This window comes from Armigeres subalbatus, chromosome 2 (genome assembly GCF_024139115.2).
Source record: "Armigeres subalbatus isolate Guangzhou_Male chromosome 2, GZ_Asu_2, whole genome shotgun sequence".
NCBI classification, from domain to species: domain Eukaryota; kingdom Metazoa; phylum Arthropoda; class Insecta; order Diptera; family Culicidae; genus Armigeres; species Armigeres subalbatus.
The window spans coordinates 193,456,785-193,483,172 of record NC_085140.1 but is presented as its reverse complement, the minus strand read 5'-3'; the positions used below and the strand labels follow the sequence as shown (position 1 = coordinate 193,483,172).

The window sequence follows — 26,388 nt, the reverse complement described above, 5'->3', positions numbered from 1 at the left end:
TTTTATAGTTTCCAGACAATATGCTATCTATAATTATCCCGAAATCCGCGTAAAAACAACTTCAACTAAAATCTTTTTTTGCGGTTTCACGCATTTCATGCCGATTTCGATAAACCGCGTGAAAAATCGATGGGGAAAATCTGCGTTGAAACGTGTATATTCGTGTGTACATAAAAATAGTTGAGTTAAATAATAAAAAAAACACGGCAGAGATAATCCAAGTGCATTTAACTAAAACACATGGAAACATCAAAGTAATTTATTATCGAATCCTTCTTTAGCTTTAAATTATTTAGCTCAAAATTGGATCGGTGGCATAAACTCGAATTAACATAAAACTTATAATTTGTGTCGTAACAATATCTCAATTTACAAAACATATCGTATCGGCATAATGTTTCAATCGGTTGCAACTGCTCAATAAATAATATTTCTTTTTATAGTCATTGAGCACAATTTGCTTGTTTATAAATTAACTGCCAATTCATGCCCTGAAGGATGCCTTTCTAACAGGCAACATGCTACACGCAGATGGAATTACTCTTATTCTCTCTGTTTACATTTCATTTGACAGAACATACTCGATTGAGCTAGTACAGCACCATTCGAAATCTTGTACTGCGACTGAATGAAGTCGAACGAAATACATAATGCCGCACTTTTTTCGAAACGAATGCAAAAACGTACGAATCGAGTGATTCGATTCGAGATGCACAATACCACCCCAGCTTTTGTTGCCTCACGCTTTGTTCGACCGACAATGTCCATGTCATCCACCAAACAAATATATTGACTAGATCTGTTGAAAATCGTACCCCGGCTGTTACACCCGGCTCTTCGCATGACACCTTCTATGCTGAACAACAGGCACGAAAGTCCATCACCTTGTCGTAGTCCCCGGCGCAATTTGAACGAACTGGAGTGTTCGCCCGAAATTTTCACACAGCTCTACGCACCACCTACCGTTGCAATGAAGAGTATTTCAGCCAAAATCATTGCAAAAAATCAAAATCAATTTTTTTTTAAATTTCCTGCCAAAATGCCAAAACTTCATCCTTATATCAATGTTAGTTTTATTGCAAATATGCATGAACAATTTTTTACGTGTTTTTGATTTTTTATTGGTTTTTAATGATTTTTAATAATATCAATAATGAGAACATGTAGAACGTATTCAAGCATGATTTAGATCTGAAACCGTTTTCAGATGATCCATAATAATGATATTATTTGATAGCTTTTTTCTACTTTTTTACAATAATATGTATTAGGCATGGCACGGCAAATGCTGGGTAAAGCGTACCATTGGTACTTCGCGTACCTGAAGGAATAAAATAGACCCCATCATGCGGTCCTTAGCCTCTTACCCAGAAACTCCTATCCCTACCTCCCCGTGGTGCTGGCTGGGATACGAGCAACCTTAGGGAAGATTGGGTAACCAACCCCGGTTGGAACTATGGTCGTATGCTGACAGGGAAGGGGGGGGGGTTTGCTCCTCTCTGGAGGTGCAAATCTTACTGAGCGTCTGTCTCCATGTCAGGATCGGCTCACAACAGAGTCTGTTCTCCATGTTAGGGGCGGCTGATCATCGTCCGAGTGCCAGCGCGGGACTCTAAGTGAAACTGTGCACCATGGTCCACCGGGAATAAGGAGGAATGGTCCTCCGGAGATTTAGAGGGTTTGATGTCAGGCCCTGCAAGCCAGCCTTTAAAAAACATAAGCAACGAACAATCAACAAGAGAGTACTGACCGGAACCATCAGCGAAGACCACCGCGACGAAAAGGGACTAGCGATTGGAAACTCGGTTCGTGGAACTGCAAATCTCTCAACTTCATCGGGAGCACACGCATACTCGCCGATGTGCTCAAGGGCCGTGGATTCGGCATCGTAGCGCTGCAGGAGGTTTGTTGGAAGGGATCAATGGTGCGAACGTTTAGAGGTAATCATACCATCTATCAGAGCTGCGGCAACACACGCGAGCTGGGAACAGCTTTCATAGTGATGGGCGATATGCAAAGGCGCTTATCAACGTCCATAGCCCACACTCCGGAAGCACTGATGATGATAAGGACGCATTCTACGCGCAGCTGGAACGTGAGTACGACAGCTGCCCAAGCCACGACGTCAAAATCATCATAGGAGATTTGAACGCTCAGGTTGGCCAAGAGGAGTAGTTTAGACCGACTATTGGAAAGTTCAGCGCTCACCGGCTGACGAACGAAAACGGCCTACGACTAATTGATTTCGCCGCCTCCAAGAATATGGCCATTCGCAGCACCTACTTCCAACACAGCCTCCCGTATCGGTACACCTGGAGATCACCACTACAGACAGAATCACAAATCGACCACGTTCTGATTGATGGACGGCACTTCTCTGACATTATCGACGTCAGGACATATCGTGGCGCTAACATCGACTCTGACCACTATCTGGTGATGGCTAAACTGCGCCCAAAACTATCCGTCATCAACAATGTTCGGTACCGACGACCGCCGCGGTACGACCTAGAGCGACTGAAGCAAACTGATGTCGCCACTGCATACGTGCAGCATTTCGAGGCAGCGTTGCCGGAGGAGGTTAAGCTCGATGGGGCCCCTTATAAGGACTGCAGAAATACAGTCAAAACAGCCATTAACGACGCAGCGGAGAACAAAGTCGGGTATGTGGGACGTAGTCGACGGAACGATTGGTTCGACGAAGAGGGCAGACAGATTCTGGAGAAAAAGGTCGCGGTCGCGCTGCAGCAAGGTACTCGGCAGAACGTGGAACGTTATAGACGGAAGCGGAGACAGCAGACCCGCCTTTTTCAGAAGAAGAAACGCCGCCTTGAAGAAGCCAAGTACGAGGAGATGGAACAGCTGTGCCGTTGTCAAGAAACACGCAAGTTCTATCAGAAGCTCAACGCATCCCGCAAAGGCTTCGTGCCGCGAGCCGAAATGTGCCGGGATAAGGATGGGAGCATCTTGACGGACGTATGTGTGGTGATCGAAAGGTGGAAGCAGCACTACGAGGAACATTTGAATGGCGCTAGAGTACAGGCAGTGAAAGTCAAGGCAGCGGAGGAGATGGCTACGTAAGTTCAGCGGACGATGGAAGCCAACCAACCAACAGCTAAATACCAGTAAAGCAGCTGGTAAGGATGGTATCGGAACTGAGCTCATTAAGATGGGCCCGGAAAAGCTAGCCACTTGCCTGTACAAACAGATAGTCAGAATCTGGGAAAATGAACAGCTACCGGAGGAGTGGAAGGAAGTGGTTATATACCCCATCTACAAGAAAGGCGACAAGCTGGAGTAAGAACTTTCGAGCGATCACCATCCTTAATGGCGCCTACAAAGTGATATCCCAGATCATCCTCCGACGTCTGTCACCATAAGTGAATGAGTTCGTGGGAAGTTATCAAGCCGGCTTCGTTGACGGCCGCTCGACAACGGACCAGATCTTTACTGTACGGCAAATCCTTCAAAAATGCCGTGAATGCCAGGTCGCAACGCACCATCTGTTCGTTGATTTCAAGGCGGCATACGACAGTACAGATCGCGTAGAGCTATGGAAAATTATGGACGAGAACTGACTGATCAAAGCAACGGTGGATGGTGTGCAAAACTGTGTGAAGTTTTCCGGGCGAATACTCCAGTTCGTTTGAATCGCGCCGGGGACTAAGACAAGGTGATGGACTTTCGTGCCTGTTGTTCAACATTGCGCTAGATGGTGTTATGCGGAGATCCGGGTGTAACAGCCGAGGTACGATTTTCAACAGATCCAGTCAATTTATTTGTTTCGCGGAAACGTGAAGCAACAAAATTTGGACTGGTGGTGAATGCGTCAAAGACAAAGTACATGCTTGTGGGCGGAACCGAACGCGACAGGGCCCGCCTGGCCAAGACGCTAATAAGACCGGTTGTCCTCTACGGGCATGAAACATGAACACTTTGAGTATTCGAGAACCTGGTGCTTAGGATCATCTTTTGCGGTATGCAAGAAGGTGATGTGTGGAAGCGTAGAATAAATCAGGAACTCGCCCAGCTCTACGGCGAACCCAGCATCCAGAAGGTAGCTAAAGCCGGAAGGCTACGATGGGCAGGGCATGTTGTAAGAATGCCGGATAGCAACCCTGTAATGATGGTGTTCGCTTACGATCCAGCAGGTACGAAACGGCGTGGAGAGCAGCGAGCGAGGTGGGCAGACCAGGTGCAAAAAGACCTGGCGAGCGTGGGGTGCATACGAAGATGGAGAGATGCGGTCTCGAACCGTGTATTGTGGCGTCAAATTGTTGATTCAGTGTTATCTGTTTAGACTTAAACTAATTAAATGAATGAAACCAATCACAAGTTGGACATGCTTGTCTACTGCTGCTCATCGCGCCAGATTCTTTGCAAGCTGCAAGCAATCTGAGTAATTGCAGTCGAGACTGCGTTCCACTTCTCCTCCGCTTGGCACATCCTCCGGGTTAGGGTATCCAGTGTTGTGTCCGCAAACGTCTAGCATAGCTCTTCTTTCGACGTCGAGACGAGAGCATACGAACAGTATGGGTTCTGCAGTTTCATCAACACCTGAGCAGTCAGGGCAGACGGGGCTCTCCGTATGCCCAAAACTGTGGAGGTACTGCCGGAAGCAGCCATGGCCCGACAGAAACTGTGTCAGATGGAAGTAAACTTCCCACTCCTCGTCTTCCCGGCTGACCAGCCCGACTGGCATCATGCTCCCAATCATGCAGGCTGCATCGTGCGATATCGTGCGGTAGGCAGATATCACTCTGAGACACATTAAGCGGTACGTGCTCTCCAGATTCCGCAGGTAGCTGGTTATCCCCAGAGCTCTCGCCCAGGACGGGCCGCCGTACCTAAGAATAGATACGGCAACGCCTGCCTTTAGCCTACGTCTACTGGCACATACCTTGGAATTGTTGCAAAATCATCCTCAATAATGCCGTAGCAGCAGTCGAAGCCCCCTTGACATGGCTGGCGAAGGTCAGCTTGTCGTCTATTACGACCCCAAGGAGCTTCAAACTCCGCTTTGATGCGATCACGACTTCACCCACATGAATCACTGCATGTTGAACCGACTTGCGGTTGCTGACGATAACCACTCCCGTCTTGTGTTGAGCGAGCTCCAGGCCTCTAGCGCTTATCCAATCTGCCACCGAGCTGATCGCGTGTGCTGCGGTCAGTTCTACCTCGGGAATTTACTCCCCGTAGACCTTCAAGGTTACGTCATCGTTACGTTACGATCTTAGCACTTTAGCTTCAGAACCCCGTCATACATAAGGTTCCATAATACCGGGTCCAGTATTGAACCTTGCGGAACTCCTGCGGTAATAGGAACGCTTCTCTGACCGGCATCGGTCTCGTATAATAGTACATGTATAATAGTACAATAGCTTTCCAAAATCGGGTACTGGCACACCGGCAGGCTAAGCCGGTGTAACGAGAGCGCGATGGCATCTCAGCATCAAGTGTCACTAACGCACAGTATCGAATACCTCGTCTTTTCTGTTGGATCGCTATCTCGGCGGTCTTTTCCACCGAGTTAATAGCGTTCAACGTGGATTTACCCTTGCGAAACCCGAACTGATTGATTGACAGGCCCTTCGTACTCTCTGAGTACGGGGTCAGCCTGTTGAGGATGATCCTCTCTATCAACTTGCTTGTAGTGTCTATAAGACAGATTGGTCTATAAGCCAATGGGTCGCCCGGCGGCTTCCCGGCCTTCGGCAACAACACTAATGTCTGCCTTTTCCCTCTTTCGGGGAATCTACACTCATTAAGGCATCTCTGCATAGCTAGTCTGAACATGTTCGAGTTCGCTATGATTGCTGCCTTGAGAGCGCTGTTCGGAACTCCATCAGGCCCTGGAGCTTTGTTCGTTACCAGGGATTTTGGTACCACTGGTAACTCTTCGTTCGTCACCGGAGCCACCATTTCGGCCGCACTTCACTTTACTCCACTCATTGTAATTGGGTCCCCCTTGTGGCTGCCGTCGAATCCTACTGGATTAGTCGCCTTTAATGATCCCATGGTTATCTTTGCATGCCCTACGGCATGCAGATAGGTCATGCAAGGGTTGACACTTGCGTGTTTAGAGCCAGATCAGCGCAAGTCAGAAAAGGGCATCTGAACCTACTCCTAGCCAGCAGGCAAAGCTGGATGGCAGGATTGGACAGCGTGCTACAAGGCCCGCCACAGTTTTATGGGACGGAAGACAGCCTAGCCATTAGCCTACTCGCCGTTTCGAGTCAGTGTCACCCGGGTCTACTAAGAGAGTATAATGTCAGACTGGCAGCCCTCGCTTTCACAATAATACGATATTCAAGACAAGGTCCGTTGAAACGCGGCCTGTGAGATCCTGATGTGCCAATTAGCACTTTCTGAGCTCCTGTGCGCTTTGAGCAGCACACGGTCGCTTTGATAGGGCCTGCTTGCGGACACATGTAACTTTTTGTAGAGGTTTAACAGAGACCGCTGTCTAGCCCCACCACGTCCTAGACAGGCCCCCTAACTCATAGAAGCCGTGGGGAGGGGTCATAAAGCCCTTGGACATAGTCCCTGCCGCCCCCTGGCTTAGAAACCTCGCAGTTAATAACTGTGGAAGTGCTTAATGAACAGCTGCGAGACGGCAATGTCCTAGTGGAGGATGTAATGCCAACGAAGAAGAATGAATTAAAAACTTTTGCATGTTTATTTATTTTTAGGTACTAAGACACAAAATGTCCAGCATCTTAACCAATTCCTCTGATAGCTGATTCAATAAATATAAATGTGCATCTACCTATCGAAATCAAAATGAATCGAATTGAGTTCAGCCACACGACCTGCTATCTCGATTCTTTTCAAACACGCATACAACCGACGGCATGGTGATGACAACAACCAGCCAGCCAGTAAACACCGACGAACAGCATCACGCTGCCTGCTAGCAGCAGCGCCTGATGCCTTGCACAAAAATTCTATTCCTCATCCTCGCCCATATCTCCCGCTCCGCACAAATCCCGCAATCATTTTCCGCCTCCTTCCTTGGATCCAAACGAGAACCAGGATTGCGCTGTCTACCTATATTTGGCCAACATTGAACCATAGCCACCGTCGTCATCGCTTCGTCCTCAGGACAGGACACGGACCGTCGGATATGGGCGCGTGTGCGTGAGTGTGCTGCACGGTTCCACAAGGATTCAGATCATTTGAGACGATTCGCACCGGGTAAGTCGTGCTGCGGTGGCGAATTCCCTTTTGATGAACATCGATGCACAGACTCGCTGTTACTGCAGGTCCCCGTGCGAGGAGGGTTGCCAATGGTTGTGTGTAGGTACTTGCCCGTTACTACAGCGTATGGGGCCTGATGTGGGTGTTGTTGCCTTTACACATCGTCGTACAGGAGTAACAGGACCTTTACGAATAGGAAAGCCCGACGCGCTCGACACCGTCATCTTCTCTGGATAGCATGTGACGGGAGGATGACTCACCAAAGAGCATGCTGTTCGATGGGTTTATTCGATTTCTGATTGCTTCGTGGGTCATTTTACACATTGTAAGTAACCCATAGCAAAAGAGATGCACCGTTGGAGTTGGTTCGTATTTTACGTAGAGCTGATAAAAGGAACTCGTATGATGTAATTCACAAGGGATAGTATGATGTTTCTAATTATTTTTTTTGCATACCAAATGATTAGAATATGTTTTTTTTAGATAAACTCTGCATAACTGAAACAAACTGATGTTTTGAATTTCGTTTATTTTGATGTAAAATGCTTAATAGAATGAGGAGACAGTATGGTAATTTCTCATTTTCTGCTCCTCCTAATCTATATGGAAAAGCAAAGAATTAAAGGAATTCTACAAAAATTTAAACTAGTTTTATACCGTGACAGGGCATGAATGTGTTAAATATTTGCTTTGTTTTTGTGTTCATAACTACTTTTAACTCGGTGGAAGGAATATGATTGATTTATAGACTAGTCTAATTAATGAGATGATAAATAATGATTAGTATTGTCTGAAATACAGAACGAGACACATTTCTGATGTATGGATCTTGCATTCGGTTAATTCCTAACAAACAATTTTAGCTGAATAAGCTAGATTTTTAGTTGAAGAATCCTATTTCGAACGAAGCAAGCCCTTTATCAGCTTTCGATGTTTGTTGGGTTGTCTAAACAGTTGACCAAATTGAATAAATACATTCATAAATTGCTTTGAGACACGTTCAACCAATTTACCCAAAGCTAAGTTCAGTTCACCATAAATTGTCTTTGTTCAGCTCAAAACTGAGAATATATTAATTTACTCAAATTTGGGTAATGGTACTAAACAATCCTGGTTAGGTCCAAGCATCTTGCTCTATTTTTGACAACAATTGGGTCCTAAAATAAAGAATCGATGTGCGATTTTATTTCAGGGAACGAAGAAGTTAATCATCCTGAACGCGTCAGTTTTACTTTTGACTCGAAAATTAAAAGGAACATTGTTTAATTTGAAATTTGGTTCCTCGACATTTTCAGCCATATTTGACGCACGGAATAATATGATTCAATCGCACACAATCGCTAAACACCGCAGGGCACTTGACTCGACCTTTTAATATATGGGCCTGACGTTTTTGGATGATTGGTTCTTGGTTTGGCACAGGCCAAAAGTTGCCTCAAAATGTATTAAACACAAAAATATTATTTTACTGATTTAGACTTTTACCAGAATTTTGATAACATCAGTTCAAGTTCTTGACCGATGTACTATCGTTTGCAACCATAAACGAGGTAGGGCTTTAGGACCCAATTATGCCAAAGAAAGGAAAAACTACCCAATTTTTGAGTACAATTTTATGCGATATTCTCATCAGTAAGTATTTTGAACCCAGCTTTTGCAAATAATAATATGAGACTTATCACCATTTGTTAAATAAAATTAAAGGAAGACCAACCGAGATATTTTACCCAGCAACACTTTTGTGGATTCTGATGATAAAAAGGAGTGTTTAGCTACTCAAGACAGATGCAGAATAGCTGTGTCAGGCCTGGTAGTGAACCCTGCTTATGAAACAAAATCAACACCCTTAGACCACGAAGCCCGTCTTCGTATGTTATCGACACTTAATCTCCGTAACACATTTTCAATAACTTTCATCAGACAAAAAAAATCCTAGATGCATAAACTTCATAAAACATCAATAATACACTTTTCCAATGTCTCGTCATTGTCATCATCATCTTTTTTTATTTCATACCTCCAGTACCTCCATACCTCGTTACCAGTCAGTGCCAGCACCGTCATTCTCATAATCATCGACGAGAACAGCAGTTGCCGTTTCTCGCCGTCTACATCGCATCGTGTCGGTTGAAATAAAGTGTGAATCAACCGAAAATGTTGATTGGCGTTTTTACGTGCCAGCTGCTCGATTTTATCCTCGTTCTCCTTTCGGGCCTCATTCGGTTTTACTTCACATCCTTTGTGTTACAGTACATTGCTTCTGATTCTGCTCATGGTAGTCGAGAATGCGGAGTGAGTGTACTACATACGGAGGTGAACGTGGTCTAAACGTAAAATGGCTAGCTGCATTAGATCCAACATTTTCATTGTTTGTAAAATCTATATACATAAAAATGAATTTTTGTCTGTCTGAACCTTATAGACTCCGAAACTATTGAACCAATCGGCGTGAAAATTTGTATGCAGAGGTTTTTGGGGACGGGGAAGGTTCTTGAGATGGTTCGAGACCCTTCCCTCTTTGGAAAGGGGGGCTCCCATACAAATGGAACTGAAATTCCTACATAACTCGAGAACTAATCAGAGAATAAATCTATTTTAGGCGAAACGAAGTTCATCGGGTCTGCTAGTTCCAAATAAAGAAAAAAATCAAAAATGTCTCCAATGCTCTCAAGAATTGCGTTTTATTTTTAGATAAATGCATTTTTCACCCACGACCGAACTAAATATAATTATCATGTGAAATTAGAAATTAAAGTTAAGCATAATTTCCAGTTTTTATGGCTTGGAACAAGAATAACATTTAACATCCATCATGTGTTGCATATTAGACCTTCTTCCCCTACCTACGTTCATAGGATATGCTGTCGTGCAGAGCATTTACAACATTAGGCATCGAGTTTCGCTGTATGCTGATGCATTCAAGTCCATTCGTAGGTATAATTGGTTAGCAGTGCAGCAGTTAGGTGCTCAATTTTCTCCTGCATCCTATGTTCGTCCTTATCGTTGATATCCTTCCTCCGTAGTCCGTGCAATATGTGCGTTTATGTTGGAAACTCGGCGAGCCTGTAACTGCACAAAATCGAACATGTGAGCATCATATTTATTTTTATTCGTTTGATGGATTATGCTGTTCCCGTTGGTGAAATTAGGAATCGGAATAAGTATAAACAGTTATATGTGGGTCGTACTGATGTGGGTTGGTCTGATACATTAATCATTTCTATGCAGCTGTGTACATCAAAACTAGATTGTAATATTGCATATTGGACACGCATAAGAATTCTATTACAAAACGGAATATAATTGCAACTCGTCCGCAATAACCATTCAATTTTCTTATTAGCAGTCCAAAACGACGTGGCCTGTGAAGAACGAGCCTTTCTATCCGCTCGGTTCATAGCCATACCTCGCTAGTTCCGCAGTCCAATCCAGCTTTGGAAATCTTCTTCGTCTGATCGATTCATCTTTCTTACTACATGGACCTTAACTTCTTGTATGAGTCATATTATTATCACTACCTATTTTACTCGATTGTTGTCTGACATTCAAACTAAATGACCTGCTGACTACAGTGGTCCAGTTTTTGTGGTATGAAGGCAAGTTTATGAATAAATTGCAAATTGGCAAGACTCTAAGCAAGGGAATCAGAAAGCCTTAATTTGTATCGCGCCCGGGCGTGTTTTCTTCAGTAAGCAGAACGATCAGCCGGTCCTCAAAATTTTGTTCTGCTTAGTGCGGTCGATTATTAAAACAATTAGTGTCCGTTCGAATATGTTTGTTTATAATCAATCAAACTACACGCTATACATGGCATACCGTTAACCAAAACGAACCCTGCCACACTTCCTACCCCATATATCCAACATCCCAGTGATTTCCAAAATCATGTACGCTTAAGTCGCAAAATACCGTAATCCGGGGTAACATTGATCAGTTTCATCATTTTCAAGAAATGAATAAAATATTATTTCCCGTTATCACAATTACTTATTGTGAGTTATGTATCTTAATCTTCACTAAATTTGATACTGAATGACATAACCTTTGGATGAATTTGTATTTATTTTTGGCCAAAATTTTAAAAATAAAATCAACATTAATTTTTGAACTCACAGTAAGCTGCCAAAAAAGCACTCAAATCAAGTATAATAACAAACAAAAAATAGCTCGTACCTATAGTTATGTGATAAGTAATCTTATTTTTTTGGTTGATCCATAGCTTTTGTTTCGAAATTTTGATTTGTATTGTTGGAAAACCAGATAATTCCACTAGCGGTGATGATGCCTTTCTCGAAACAATCGATACACATCGCCTCAGTGTAAAAGATTCCAACTATAATTGCCTACCTTAACGCGTGTGCAGACGCTTGCTCTATAGATAAATGATTGATCAAAGTTATCCCAAATTGAAAAATCAAAACACTCCACTCCAATCCAAAAAAGACACATTCCAAGAACAACACAGCCTTATACGTTCTACATGTAGCAGTACTCGTTTAAAAAATATGAAAAAAGCCATGATTTCACTTACGGAAGAAATATTTACAAAACAATAAAAAAATAATCAATGTTCCCCAGGATTACGGTACTTAATAGTTTTATTTATAATCAAGTACAAGCATTTCTAGAACGGCAGTACACGAGCAACTTGCAAGTGATCGAGAAAAATTTACCAACTTCTTTGAAATGTGCAAACTCAAACATTGCTGACGAGCTAGTAGACATCGAGCTAAACTTATTCGCGCCTAACCCTCTCTACTAATACGCTGGTTCCCCCAGGAACTGCCTCCCAGCATTACCTCTGGGGGATAGGCAGTAGGGTGGGTGTGCCAATTGTCGCCTGTGAAAACCAAAATAAAATTTGTAATTATCCTCAAAATTAATTAATCCATAATAGGAACGCATGCACCAGTTGTGGCACTATTCTTAATTTTAATTCCTTATTTGGCAAATCCCATTGTTTTCTTATGGGATTGGCCAAATAGGGACCACTAGTGCGACAACTGGCGCAAAGGACGTCAAAAATTAAGCAAAATCAATTTTTACAATTATGTTTTGCTTGTTTTGGAGGAGATCAAAGGTGTATCGTATCATGTGACTATGCTTTATCGATATGAACTTGGTTTGCGGTGATTAGATTGTCCATTTGGCATAAAAAGCACTAGTGCGACAACTGGTGCTATAGCCACAACTGATACATCTAGCCTTATCCCACTTATCCCGTATGAGACTTACTTGGGTGCTCTCTCTAACATACCCTCTGACACACCCTAATTCCCGTCGTAGTAGGTAGTGCTTGGTTTTCAAATCTAATGTAAATATACGCTAGCCCAACTACTGACTCTAACTAAGTTGTATGTAACATGTATTTTAGAGTTTCTAGATTTCATTGCGTACTATTAGCACAATGAACAAATTATGCCTGTCATAAGACGAGTTTATACAATCCCATTGAATTCCACCACTTAATTGTATCTTGACAGATACGTATTTCGACCTCAAAAGTAAGGCCGTCTTCAGTGTCTCGTACTTGACTCGACTAAGTCGACTAATTCAATGGGATTGTATAAACTCGTCTTATGACAGGTGAAAACATTCCACTAAAAAGCTCAAAATAATTTTCTCAACAAATTATGATTTATTGAGAATCGGCAAAAAAACCCTTCATTTTTTTTAAATACGTCTAACGAAAATCTGTTAACGTCCATGAGAATTGCTGTCAAATATATCTGTTGGTATTGGTTTACGATTTCAACAAGTACACCAAATTAGTTTTTATGCGGTATGTTACCGTGTTAAATCAAAATTACATAAATTCATTTAATATTGGCCTGTTATGAATATGTTGTGTTTACATTGAACGTGTAAACACCTTCATTCAATTCACTTGAACGAAAAGAAAGTCGAACAAGTTCAACTTTTGGCATTGAATCAAGGTATTTACACGTTCTATTCGCCTTCGATTCAAGCGACTTGCTCAATTCACTTGCCTTGTCTAAACGTTGCATTAGTTTTTCCAAAGGGCCAAACTTTTTTTTATCGAATAATCGAAAAAAGACGCATAATACAAAAAAGTGTTGTGTGGGTGACTATCGCAAAATCAGTCTTACTTTCTAATAAAAATGTTCGAAAAATTCTAAATTAAGTAAGTCTAAATTAAGTACAACTTGTTCACAGACGGTCCGACTTGACTCCGACCGAACCAAATTTCCTGGGGGCGGAGTCAAAGTTGTACAACATGTCGGAACGTGTATGGGGCCCCTTACACTGAAAATTCAAAAACTAAAAAATAAAAGTCGATTTGCGAAGAAACGCTCCTTTTTATTTGACCGAAATTTTGTCTCAAGATAGATGATTATGTTCCCTACCAACCGTCCATATATCGCAAGCTGAACTCTTGTAAGGGAAAAAAGTTTTTCTAACAATATTTTTTTCTTGTAGGAATTTCAGTGTCTTTAAGGTGTGTCAGTGGATTTAACATACGCAATTTAGGGTGGTTCAAAAAATCGATTTTGCTCCACAGTGCTTATCTGATTCTTTAGCATGATCTGAGTGTCCTCTGAAAATTTGAGCTCATTTGGATTAAAACTGATTTAGCACAAGCCGTTTCAAGTTTGCATGCAAATTAGTATGGGGAAATTTATTTTTTCATTATACTGTTAATGACGCTTCCCCATCAAGCGCATGTTAAAAGAAAACCTACATAGCTAAAAGGCATACTCAACAGCTTTTTCCCAACGAAAACCGCAAGTTGATTAATCGTCCCAATAATTAGTAATCGATTTTAAGATAGGTTGCGAAACTTTAGTCATGATCGTTGAACTTCTTTGAGGGCATCACTGAAATGTGCAGTGAAACATAGTAGCCTGAATTTGTGTGTGCTATCTTTCGCGCCACGAGCAGCAATGTTGCCTGTTGATGAGTTATGCAATTAGCTCCAGAAAACCACGGTATAGATTAAATTCGATTACTAATTATTGGAACGATTAATTGAGATGCGGTTTTCACTGAGTGAAAGCTGTTGAGTATTCCTTTTAGCTATGTAGGTTTTCTTTTAACATGCGCTTGATGGGGAAGCGTCATTGACAGTATAATGAAAAAATAAATTTCCCCATACTAATTTGCATGCAAACTTGAAAAGGCTTGTGCTAAATCAGTTTTAATCCAAATGAGCTCAAATTTTCAGAGGACACTCAGAACATGGTAAAGAATCAGATGAGCACTGTGGAGCAAAAACGATTTTTTGAACCACCCTACCCTCCAGGCTCATGTTATGCGTTGAATGCATACAGCCAAGAGCAATACGCAAACAACGATATTGAATTCGTTCCAATTTGATCAGGTGGCACTCAGCTGCTGAGAGGAAGCAGAAAGAGCCGTACTCTAAAACAGAGAGAATAGTCGTTCTATATAGTTTGATGAGATCTTCCGGGTGAGCGCCCCACCAAGTTCCGGAGATAGAACGTAGAAAATGAATCCTTTTTCGGCATTTCTCTATCAAATAATCAATATGGGTTTTCCAGGTACACTTAGAATCAAACCAGACCCCAAGGTATTTTGAAGATAAAGATTGGTTTATGTTATCATTCAACAGCTTTAGTTTCAGTTGAGCAGGGTACCGCTTCTTAGTAAACACAACCAACTGAGTTTTTTGCGGTGAAAACTCGATCCCTAAATGTCTGGCCCAAACAGTCAGATTATTTAGGGAACTTTGCAATTGTCTTTGCAGGACTTCTGCACATGAACCTCTTAGCGAGATCACGGCATCATCTGCAAGTTGGCTAAGTGTGCATTGTTCTTTCAAACAATCGTCAATATCTTTAACATAGGAATTGTAAAGCAAGGGACTTAAACATGATCCTTGGGAAGGCCCATGTAGCTATTTCTGGAAGTTGTCAGAGTGCCGAGTAAAGTTCATATGTTTCACTGACAACAAGTTGTCCAAGAAATTATTTAAAATAACGGGTAATCCACTACTGTGCAGATTTGCCGACAGTATTTCTATGGAAACTGAATCAAAAGCGCCCTTAATATCCAAGAAAACTGAAGCCAATTGCTCCTTATGCGCAAAGGCCAGCTGTATATCTGAAGAGAGCAACGCTAGACAATCATTTGTTCCTTTACCTTTTCGAAAACCGAACTGAGTATTTGATAGTAATGCATTTTGTTCGACCCAATGATCTATTCTTGAAAGGATCATTTTCTCCAATAATTTCCTCATGCACGATAGCATGGCAATCGGTCGGTATGAATTGTGCTTAGACGCTGGTTTCCCAGGCTTTTGAATAGCTATTACTTTGACCTGTCGCCATTCAGGTGGCACAATGTTGTACTCCATGAAACAGTTGTACAGGTCAAGTAATCGTCTTTTCCGATATCTGGGAGGTTTTTCAGAAGATTGAATTTGATGTGATCGCATCCCGGAGCAGAGTTATTCGATGAAAGAAGAGACATAGAAAGTTCCAGCATTGAGAATGGTCCACCCAAAGAACCGGGATCAGTGACTGATTCTCGAAATAGCGGTTCTGCTGGTACGGAATCTGGGCAGACCTTTTTTGCGAAGTTGAATATCCATCGATTGGAGTATTCTTCACTCTCGTTGGTGGAAGTGCGGTTCCGCATGTTGCGGGCCGTTTTCTAAAGTGTTGTCATTGAGGTTTCTCGTGATAGTCCCTCGACAAAACGTCGCCAGTAGCTACGTTTTTTAGCCTTGAGAAGATTTTTGAGCTTTCTTTCAAGCCTCAAATACTCTTCGAAAAGCTCGGACCTTCCGTGTTTACGGAAGGCCTTGAAGGCATCAGATTTCTCAGAATACAACTTAGTACATTCATCATCCCATCCAGGAGTGGCTGGTCTTCTTATGACAGATGTACTTGGAACGCGTCGTTTCTGAGCTTCTAGTGCGCTTTTTTGAATCAACTCAGTAAGGAATCGATACTCATCCAGTGGCGGAAGAATATCAGTTGACTCAATACCAGTCAATGTTCTTCGTGAGGTCGAAAGGAACCTGAACTGGCTCTGATCGTTGATAGCCAATTTTGATTGTGGTGACTATCGGCATGTGGTCACTACCATGGGGATCTTGGATTACCTTCCACGTACAATCTAATGATAGTGAGTTTGAGCATAAAGACAGATCTAATCGACTTTCTTGACCTTGAGGTCCTATTCGAGTTACTTCACCTGTGTTCAAGATATTCAAGTTGAAATCGTCGCACAAATCATAGAAAATTGGCGCTCTATTATCGTCTCTGGTTTCGCCCCATGCAGTACCATGTGCATTCATATCGCCCAGTATTAAAACTGGGGATGATAGAAGCGAAACTGCGCTCCAAAGATGTCGACGACTAAGCGAGGCATTTGGTGGAATATAAACTGAAGCTATGCAAAGGTCTTTATTCTTTACATTTACTTGGCAAGCGACGATTTCCAAGCCATTTACAATTGGGATGGAATTTTGTAGAAAGGGTAACATTTTTGATCCCCACAAGAACGCCACCATAGTTATCATCCCGATCTAGGCGAATAATGTTAAAATCGTGGAAGTTGATTTCATCTTCAGAAGAAAGCCATGTTTCACAGAGTGCAAATATATCGCAATCGTGTTTGCGAATCAAAAACTTGAACACGTCTAATTTATTTTTTAGACTATGACAGTTCCACTGTAGCACAGTGATTGTATCTTCTATATTGGCCGAATTATCCATCGAAAGATACAATTTCTGCAAGAAGGGCCATGAAACAGTCAATTGCTTCAGATATGTTTCTACTGTTGGTAAAAGATGTCAATACTTGCCCTCATTGAATTGGGTACATTAAATAATTTCAAATTACGGTCCAGAAGGGCCTTAAAGGATATCAGTCCTCGCTTGGACGAGATTCTTTTCTTGGAAGTGCGAGTAGCAGTTTTCTGCTCAGAGATATTTCTTGTCTGATGTATCTTTGAAACATCAGTTTTAAACAATGGCGGGAATGTCTTACTGCAACATGGGTCACAAGGTGCAGTGTAGACAGGCTGCTTCGGGATTTTAAATAATCCCCCATTACCATCCAATTTTTGCAAGCTTTTAGGGACGATTTTTGTTTTCTTACGGCGCAATCCCGGGGAAGACAGTTTCTTCCTCTTTTCGGGTACGTGTACCTCCGCAGAATCATCCATATCGGCTACGTCAGAGTCCGATTCGTCTGTGGAAATGACATCATAAAAATCACTTACTTGAACGGCAGCTGAAATAGCAGTCGTTGCGTTGGCAGTTGCGGATGTATCTTGCGACTTCACCATTTCTGCATACGACTGCTTAGAGCGCTGTACTAACGAACGCTTAACTTTTTGGGTGCGCTTCTTGTACACCGGGCATTCTTGCAAACCATGGGGAGGGTCTAGACCACAATAAGCACATTTTGTAGCTTGTTGTTGGCATGACTCCTCCTATGCTTCTCAAAACATTTGCCACAACGGGGCTTGTTGTCGCAAAACTCGGCAGTGTGCCCCAACTGTTTGCAGTTGGTACAATTAAACACCCTCGGCACAAAAAGACGCACCGGAAATAACATATTTTCAATATCTACATATTTTGGGAGAATCGAACCGGCGAACGTCACCCGAAGTGAACCTGACTTGGAATACACTTTTTACCATCTACCATGACAGCTGAATGCAACTCCTTGCAATCCAGAATATCCACAGTAGATTGCAGGGCATTCTTTAAGCGACCTTTTCCTGCAAGTACATCCGTACAAGTCAGGCTCGCTGCGTTTATCACGCCTTCAATTTCGACCTCTCGCGAGGGCACATAAACCAAATATTCTACATTATACAGTTGGTCTTTTGCAATAGCATTTGCATCCTGATATGTAGGTGCGGTTACACGTAGTTTGTTCCGATTAATCTGATGAAAATCAGTTTTCGGAAAACGACGCGTCAAGTCGCGTTTGATTCCTAAAAAATCAATACTTTTCACTTTCTGCCGAAAGTAAACAACCCAAGGCCCAGGCGAAGAAGCCTGGTAGAATCGCGTGCGAACGACATTGTCTTTGGGAGGCGTTTCGCCTCCGTTTTCTTCGTCCATGTAATATAACCCAAAATCCCCAAAATAATAATAAAAAAAAATAATATGAGAAAATACTAATAAGATTTAACTATAATAATAACCAAACAACAACAAAAACACAGAAAAAGCGAAATGAATTAATAATATTTCAGGCGAACTTTTTCGCTTTTTGGCCCACTGTAATCCACCGGTACCTAACTATAGGCAGGATAGGGATACAATATTGTACTTAGCCTGTTCGCTGCCTACTCCACCGAGTAGGTAGCTTTTTACGTGACGGCGACTTTGCTGCTGTTGGTCGTCACAGTAATGCTTTCAGAAAAAAAAAGAAACTTCACCTTCTCACGAGACTGCAATAGCATTGCTAAGACAGCTCGCTTCCTTAATTAGTCGGCTGGATAGATCACCTTGTGACTAACTAACTTTTAACTCGCGTAGGCAACTAACGATATAAAAACAACCCCGACCGTGGGGGAAAAAAAACTCCACCGATTAAAAGAGCGTCACGTGATGAGACACGGATGTAAATACGTCCGGCTCGTCCAGAAACACGACAAGGAATGAAATTTACAATGTTATGATTTACAATGTTATGAAAACTAATATGTGGATATGTACATTATGTGGAAGATATTGATTTGGAAAATGTATTGAAGGTAACCACTTTCCCTTCGATGGGACTCGAACCCATGACCCTACAGTATGCTAGACTGGTGCTTTAACCAACTAAGCTACGAAGGACCTCCGAAGTTCAACTTTTGGCAAGTCAATTGAATTCAACTTGAATTGAATGAATTGAATCAAGGTGTTTACATGTTCTATTCGCCTACGATTCAAGCGACTTGCTCAACTCACTTGCCTTGTGTAAACGTAGCATTAGTTTTTCCAATTTTGATCTAGAATATTTTTTGAAAAGGGCCAAACTTTTTTTTAATGATTTTTTCAAATGGATATAATCGAAAAACGACGCATAATACAAAAAAGTGTTGTGTGGGTGACTATCGCAAAATCAGTCTTACTTTCTAATAAAAATATTCGAAAAATTCTAAATTAAGTCCTACACTGAAAATAAAAAAAAAAAATGTCGATTTGCGAAAAAGAACGCCTTTTTCTATTTGATCGAAATTTTGTATCAAGATAGATGATTATGTTCTCTACCAATCGTCTACCAATACATCGCAAGCTGGACACTTCTAAGGAAAAAAAGTTTTTCTAACAATATTGTTTTCTTGTAGGAAATATAGTGTCTTTAAGGGGTATCAGTGGATTTAACATACACATACATACATATATTAGGTATTCCAGTACAGTCAGGCAGAGTATAATGTTTTGGTCGTAACTGGTCGCAACTAAACAAGCGAATAAAAGAATATTATATTTTTTAAAGATATAAACCCTTTTTTAATGTTACTCGTAATTTAAAAAAATCTATTTAGTTGCTAAATTAGGCAAAATATTAAAAATCGAGTTGTTTGGGGTTCTGAGATAATTATGGCTTTCATTGGTTTAGTTTCGGATGAAAATGCACTGAAAATAATTCCGACAAGAAACGATGTATGGACGGTTGGTAGGGAACATAATCACCTATCCTGAAACAAAATTTCGTTCAAATCAAGGGGTGTTTTTTTCGCAAATTAACATTTATTTTTTAAAACTGATTTTTTTCAGTGTATGGCTCAATTAGAATTATTTTCATTCCAATCAAACGACACAAAATCAATCAATAACGGTGCTAACTTGGCACTTTTGACAGCTGACCGACCTGATGCATCTCGGTTGATTACGTCAGCTTAAAGGATTGCGTCCCTTATAAAATTGAGAATTTTTGTGGTGTGCATGCTTAAAACAGTACTGCAAATCTTTGTTCCTGAGTGTAGAGTTTAAGCTATTTCTTGGATGAATGAACGACCTATCTGTGACATTATGTAGACAAACTATCATGTCGGTCAATTTTGAAAGTCAAATTTGAAAGTTTATTTTCGGTTCCAGTTAACAAAAATTTCCTAAAATCGCATTTCGACCGCATAAAAATGGTTTTGGTTGTACTGCCATTCAGTTAAGTGCTTCAGTCTGTCAAACAACTAACACACAAGCTTGACATGTACGTGGGTAGTGCTGCCAACAAATTTCTATTCTAAATTGTTTCTCCTGTTTCAAACCTTTGGAATAGTAGGAAATTTTAGTATGAATGAGGAGTGTGTATGAAAATATATATTTGGAAGACTTTACTTTTATTAAGCTAGCGGAAAATAATTGGAAAAAAAAAACTATTCTATTGACTGCATGACGTGTTACATAAGATTATGTCAGTTCAAATCGCCAGTTTGGCAACGCGTTTTTCAACAGTAAACAAGGCAGCGAAGAAAAAAAATCAAACGCCCCAAAGTTTAAAAAAAAAAATTTAACGCCCTTCGGTAGTTTCTTTTGAATTATTATTCACTCGAGCAATAAATATTGCTTTTATTTAGTGCGTAGTGGAAAATTTAAGTGAAAAAGTGCAGTGAAAATTAGTGAGTTACGATGATTTTGGTGACGATGTCGCGTGCCTTCTCCAGCTGGATTTTGCGTGACGATGTCGCGTGCCTTCTCCAACTGGATTTTGCTTCGTCGTACGGGAAAGATAGGAAATTGTGCAAATAGACTCAGTTGCAAAGTTTAATTGAACTATATTTCAAGTGAGAAACACCGGAATGTAATTCAAATGTCTTCAGATCGTAGTGTACACTTTTTTCTATTTCGCCAGATGATTAGTTCATTGATTTAGTTTACGATTCGCGAGTATTTAGGGATTTAGAATTTGATATGACGGATATTAGCGCCATGGACGAATCAGCGCATAACCCTACTTAGGTTTTCACTTCTAACATGCCACGCGAGGCTGTCTTGGATGCTCACTCTACTTACCTCTGCCATGCCTCAAGGCGTCGATAGCGATAAGGACTGTTCAGTTTATAAAGAGGACACTTTGTATTGTCATTGTTTTTTAACTATCAATCTCTTTAGAAATCTGTTTTTTCTTTATTATCTGATCTTCTAGAAATGAAATTCGATTATCTACAAAACAATTCTAATTCAGATATTTGCGATATTCATAACAATCTCAATTTATTGGATTTTCAACAGCTCCAACCGTTTATATTCCGATTTACGGTTGCAATAGGCTTTACTGTTTCTGGATATCGACAAATCATCGACAGTTTGTTTCTTTGCGATCTTCTTGATGATTTTGTTATTTTGCCACTTTACATTTTTTTACAAACCTTGAGTTTTGCTTATACAAAATTCTGTTGGGAAAGTTATGTTTACTCGAAATTCAAGAAGCTTTGACAATAGTCGCTTTTTTGTTGGATTTAAACTGTTTTATCTATTGTTCCCGATAGGGAAACCAAGTTTTCCCGAAGCAGCTGATTAGTTTTCAGCAATGCTGAACTGTAATTTATTATTCATCTTTAAATAAACAACAATAGTTCACTTATCTAGTTTACTTACAAATAAACTGGTTTCCTTCCTGAATACCTATGCTCCTCGATTCCTTTTGGTTTTGGGTGTTGAAGTACGGTTCAACTACCCTACCTTTTGGCCAGCGGGTTCGTCGTCAAACTGCTACTCAAACATAGTTTTCATTTATTCATCCTTATCCTAGCACTTTTCGAGAACTACTTACAATCTACAATACTGGTTCAGCGGATCAACCTAATTTGTCGCCAGAATCCGAATTTATTAATCCGAATAATAAATTGTAGCTTCACCGTGTCTGCAGGTAAGAATTTTCAATATTGTTTACATGTATTATTAATTTTTCTTTTCAGGTTTTACTCACTGGAAGTGGTATCGCAACTGACCGAACTTTTCCCTGCTGATTTTAATTACTTATTTCAAGCTTTTATGTCACAAGAAACAGTATATTTTAATTGCTTTCAATAATCACGAACTAATTTTGCATTCGAAAACGATGGCGAACTTTTGTTTTTATTTTGTCTTCTCTATACCTCCTACCGTTTCTTCTACTACCAATATATTTTTCTCTCTCCTATTTTTACCACCACTGCTACGCGCGAGCTGTCATGCTGGTTGTTATGCTGCAACCAGGCCTGTTAATGCGGCGTCGTAACACCCCAGCCCGTAACATCCGGTCTTCCCGGATTCATCGAATCTCCAACGCCGCTAGATTTACCACACCACGTCTTTGAACCTTGCCGTCCGCAGTTCTCACGTCCGCCATTCGGATCCGTCCGTCCGATCCCTTCATCACTGCTACCACAATGCCTCGCCTCCAGGACTTCCGGTTCTTCCCGTCCACCACGAATACCAGGTCACCTTCATCGATCGGCTTCTGTTCGTCGAACCATTTCGACCGTTGGTTGATCGTCGGAAGATACTCCCGACACCATCTCTCCCACATTCTGTCTGCCAGCAACTGGGACCGCTTGTACACGTTCCGCAAAGCTTCGGCAGAACCCGTCAAAACTGTTCCGCCTCCAAGTCAGCACCCGACACCGTTCCCCGTAGGAAATGGTTCGGCGTCAGTGCTTCTGCTTCCCCAGAGTCTTGCGGCAAGTAGGTCAACGGACGCGTGTTGATCATGTCCGCCGCTTCCGCCAGAGTTGTCGCCAAGATCTCGTCCGAGAGCTTTCTCCCGTCGTCAAGCGCCCGCATCGCCTCTTTCACCGACCGCACCATTCGCTCCCAGACGCCTCCCATGTGTGGGGTACCCGGCGGAATGAAATGCCACGCGGTAGATGAGCTGCCCACGATCTCTGCACACTCGCGATTGATGACGTCCATCTTCACCATCTCGTTGTTCGCTCCGCGAAAGCAAGTGGCATTGTCGGAAAATATTTGGCTTGGCTTGCCAAACTTGCTGCGGAAACGAGTGATGGCCATCCGACACGACTCGGTTGTGAGACTGTGCACAACCTCTAGGTGCACCGCACGTACAGCCAAACAGGTGAAGACTGCCACCCAACGCTTCTCTTTTCGCCGGCCAACCGTGACTTCCACCGGACCCAGGTAATCTAACCCTACGGAGCTGAATGGCCGAAGACTAGACGTTACCCGTTCAACCGGCAGTGGAGCCATTCTCGGTGTTCGTGGACGACACTTGTTGACCTTGCACCAGATGCATTTGCTTACTACCTGATGAATCGCTGGACGCATTTTCGGGATCTGGAACCGCTGCCTCATCTCGTTGAATACGGTCTCCGAATTACCGTGTCCGAACTGCTCGTGGTAGTGCTGTATCAGCTTCTGCGTTATCGCGTGTGAACGCGACAAAATTATCGGGTGCCGTTGGTCGAAGGAACTCTCCACGCTGTTTGCCAGTCTTCCATCCATGCGTAGTACCCCTTCGTTGTCTAATGCCGGTGAACTTTTGTAGATTTGGCTACTCTTTTTTATACTTTCCAACCGTGCTCCCGGCGGTCGTGCTACGTTGTTGGTTAGCGTGCTCATCTCATCCGGAAAGCTATCCCACTGAGCCTGCCGCCACAGGATTGTCTCCGCCTGCTGGAGCTCTTCTCGCCGAAGTGGCGCTTTGATGGCTTCGTAGTTCACTGCCGTCGTCTTCTTCAGCTGCTGCTGCTTTGCTGTAGCCTGTGCAGCAACTACCGGCTCTCCTCGTATCTTTCGCCGACAGTTGGCGATGAAGCGTACCACGGTCGCTGTCACTCGCAGTAGCTTCGCCCAACTGGATATCGGTTCGACGTTGATCGCCCCGTGGAATAGGACAACACCTCGCGCTTCTTCGTTGGTCTCTTCGTACCCTACTTCAAGCGTTGGCCACAGTTCTTGCGGCCGATATAGGAACGAGGGTCCGCTAAACCATTCTCCCTCACTTTGTAACGGCGGACCTTGACCCCACTTCGTCAGCACGTCTGCGATGTTCAGCTTGGTCGGAATCCATCGCCAGTCCGCCACCTTCGTCAGCTCCTGAATCTCTCCGACTCGAAATGCAACGAATTGCTTGTAGCGGTGTTGATCCGAGTTGAGCCAACTACACACGGTGCGGGAATCCGTCCAGAAAACTGTGCGGGCAATCTGGTACGAGTTCATGCTCAGAATTGTCTGGCTCATTCGCGCACCCAGAACGGCACCCATCAGCTCCAAACGGGGAATCGACTGCCGCTTTATCGGGGCTACTTTGGCCCGGGACATCATCAGGCTGCAGCGGACCTCACCCTTAATTACCGCTCGCAAATAGGCTACGCAGCCGTATGCGTGTTCGCTGGCATCGGTGAAGATGTGGACTTCCAGGGAATCGACTTCAGCGGACTTGGCGCCTCCGATGTGACAGCGAGGAATCCGGATAGTTTCGACCTCAGGCAACAAATTAATCCACCGCTGCCACAACGTCCAGGAATTTTCGTCGATTTCTTCGTCCCATCCACAGTTGGAACGCCAGAGATGCTGGATGATGATCTTGCCGTGGATGGTAAACGGCGACAGCAACCCAAGGGGATCGAAAAACCCCATCACGCAACTTGCGACGAGCCGTTTTGTCGGCCGCTTTCCTCCAGCAGGAACGGCTGCAACTCTTCGCGGTGCATTGTCGAGAACGAAAACTCATCCGCATTCGGGTCCCAAATCACCCCTAATACTCTCTCCTTCGACGTTTGTTTGTCCCGGCAGAAGTGTACCGGCGCTGCCGACTTTTCCTCCCCCAGATTCCGCAGAAACACTGATGAGTTGGACACCCAGTTCCGGATTTCGAATCCTGCTTTCAGGTGGACCAATCTAACCTCCTGCGCCAGCTTAACGGCCGCTTCCACAGTGTCGACGCTGTCAAAATAGTCGTCGACGTAATGGCGATGGATGATCGCCGCCGATGCCTCCGGGTATTGTGCAGCAAACTCCTCCGCGTTCCGGTTTTTCACAAACTGCGCCGAGCAAGGGGAGCTTGTCGACCCGAATGTCGCTACGTCCATGACGTAGACGCTGGGTTGTTTTTCCGGAGATTTCCGGAAGATAAACCGCTGTTTCTGCTTGTCCTCGGGGCGAATCTTTAGTTGGTGGAACATCTCCTTCAAGTCGCCACCGAAAGCAATCCGCCATTCGCGGAAACCGGAGAGGACTCTGACCAGTGGAACGAGCATGTCTGGTCCTGACAGCAACTCAGAGTTAAGGCTGACACCTCTCACCGTCGCTGCAGCGTCCCAAACGAGACGGATCTTTCCGGGCTTCTTCGGGTTATGGACTACGTTGAGAGGTAGATACCAGGCCTGATCGAAAGGGGTATCTGCCAGTTCTTCGGCGGTAGCGACATGTGCGTACCCTTTCTGCTGGTACTCCTCTATTTGTCGGCAAACGTTCTCATGCAGCACTGGATTTTTTCCGAGTTTGTTCTCCAGCTGCTTCATCCTTCGCAGGGCCATTGGGAAGCTGTCCGGGAACCGTGGATCATCTGCCTTCCACAGCAGCCCAGTTTCGAAACGATCGCCGACTCGTCTCGTTGTACGCTCTCATATTCCCCGAGCATGTTTCTCCTCTACTGTTTCTTGCGGTATCGCCACCACCGATTCTTCCAACGCGCAGGGGCTTTTGAGCAACTCGTGTCGGTCGTTGTTAGTGATATGATTGTTGCCAAGATAGTTGTCTACGACAATCGTGGTGGATTGTCTTGGCCCATACACTGTCCAACCGAGTTTGGTTCGAACCGCGATCGATTCCATTGGGGTGCCCACCTTCGCCTACAAGGGAGCAAACGAGTGGATATTGTTCGCTCCAATAAGCAACTGCGGCTGTCCGTCGTACGACTCGATCGGCAACCCCCGCATGTGCTCGTACTGTGCAACGAGTTCTTCGCTGTCCAACATCTGATGTGGCAGCATCAGCTTTCTGACTGTGTGGACGGTATGCAGTAACATCTTGCCGCCCGCACTGGCACTCGTGCCCGATGCCCACAGATTCATCCTCCGCGTATCTTCCACTCTGGAGACATTGCCGGTCCATCTAATGGTCAGCCGCTCTTGTACTCCGACCGCGCCCAGGCGATCGGCGAGCTTTTTCTCCACCAGCGTGACGGAAGCGCCTTCGTCCAGGAACGCCAATACTGTAGCAGACTTCCCACCGCAGTACAGTTGTACCGGAACAATGCGGAACATGACCGTGAAGTTTGTCCGGATATGCGCACTCATCC

At 43.3% G+C, this 26,388-nt stretch overlaps 1 protein-coding gene and 1 long non-coding RNA gene across 2 annotated transcripts; both read right to left on the bottom strand.

The window, feature by feature from the left end:
- Window positions 1–21,622: 21,622 nt before the first annotated feature.
- LOC134215680 (uncharacterized) lies at window positions 21,623–22,290 on the bottom strand. Its single transcript, XR_009980267.1, has 4 exons — window positions 22,075–22,290; window positions 21,919–22,008; window positions 21,744–21,857; window positions 21,623–21,683 (listed from the first exon to the last, which is right to left on the bottom strand). It is a non-coding gene; the product is annotated as an uncharacterized LOC134215680 (long non-coding RNA).
- Window positions 22,291–22,715: 425 nt separating this feature from the next.
- LOC134209460 (uncharacterized) lies at window positions 22,716–24,725 on the bottom strand. Its single transcript, XM_062685446.1, has one exon. The coding sequence runs from the start codon at window positions 24,723–24,725 to the stop codon at window positions 22,716–22,718; it is 2,010 nt and encodes a 669-aa protein (XP_062541430.1).
- Between the last annotated feature and the right edge of the window lie 1,663 nt (window positions 24,726–26,388).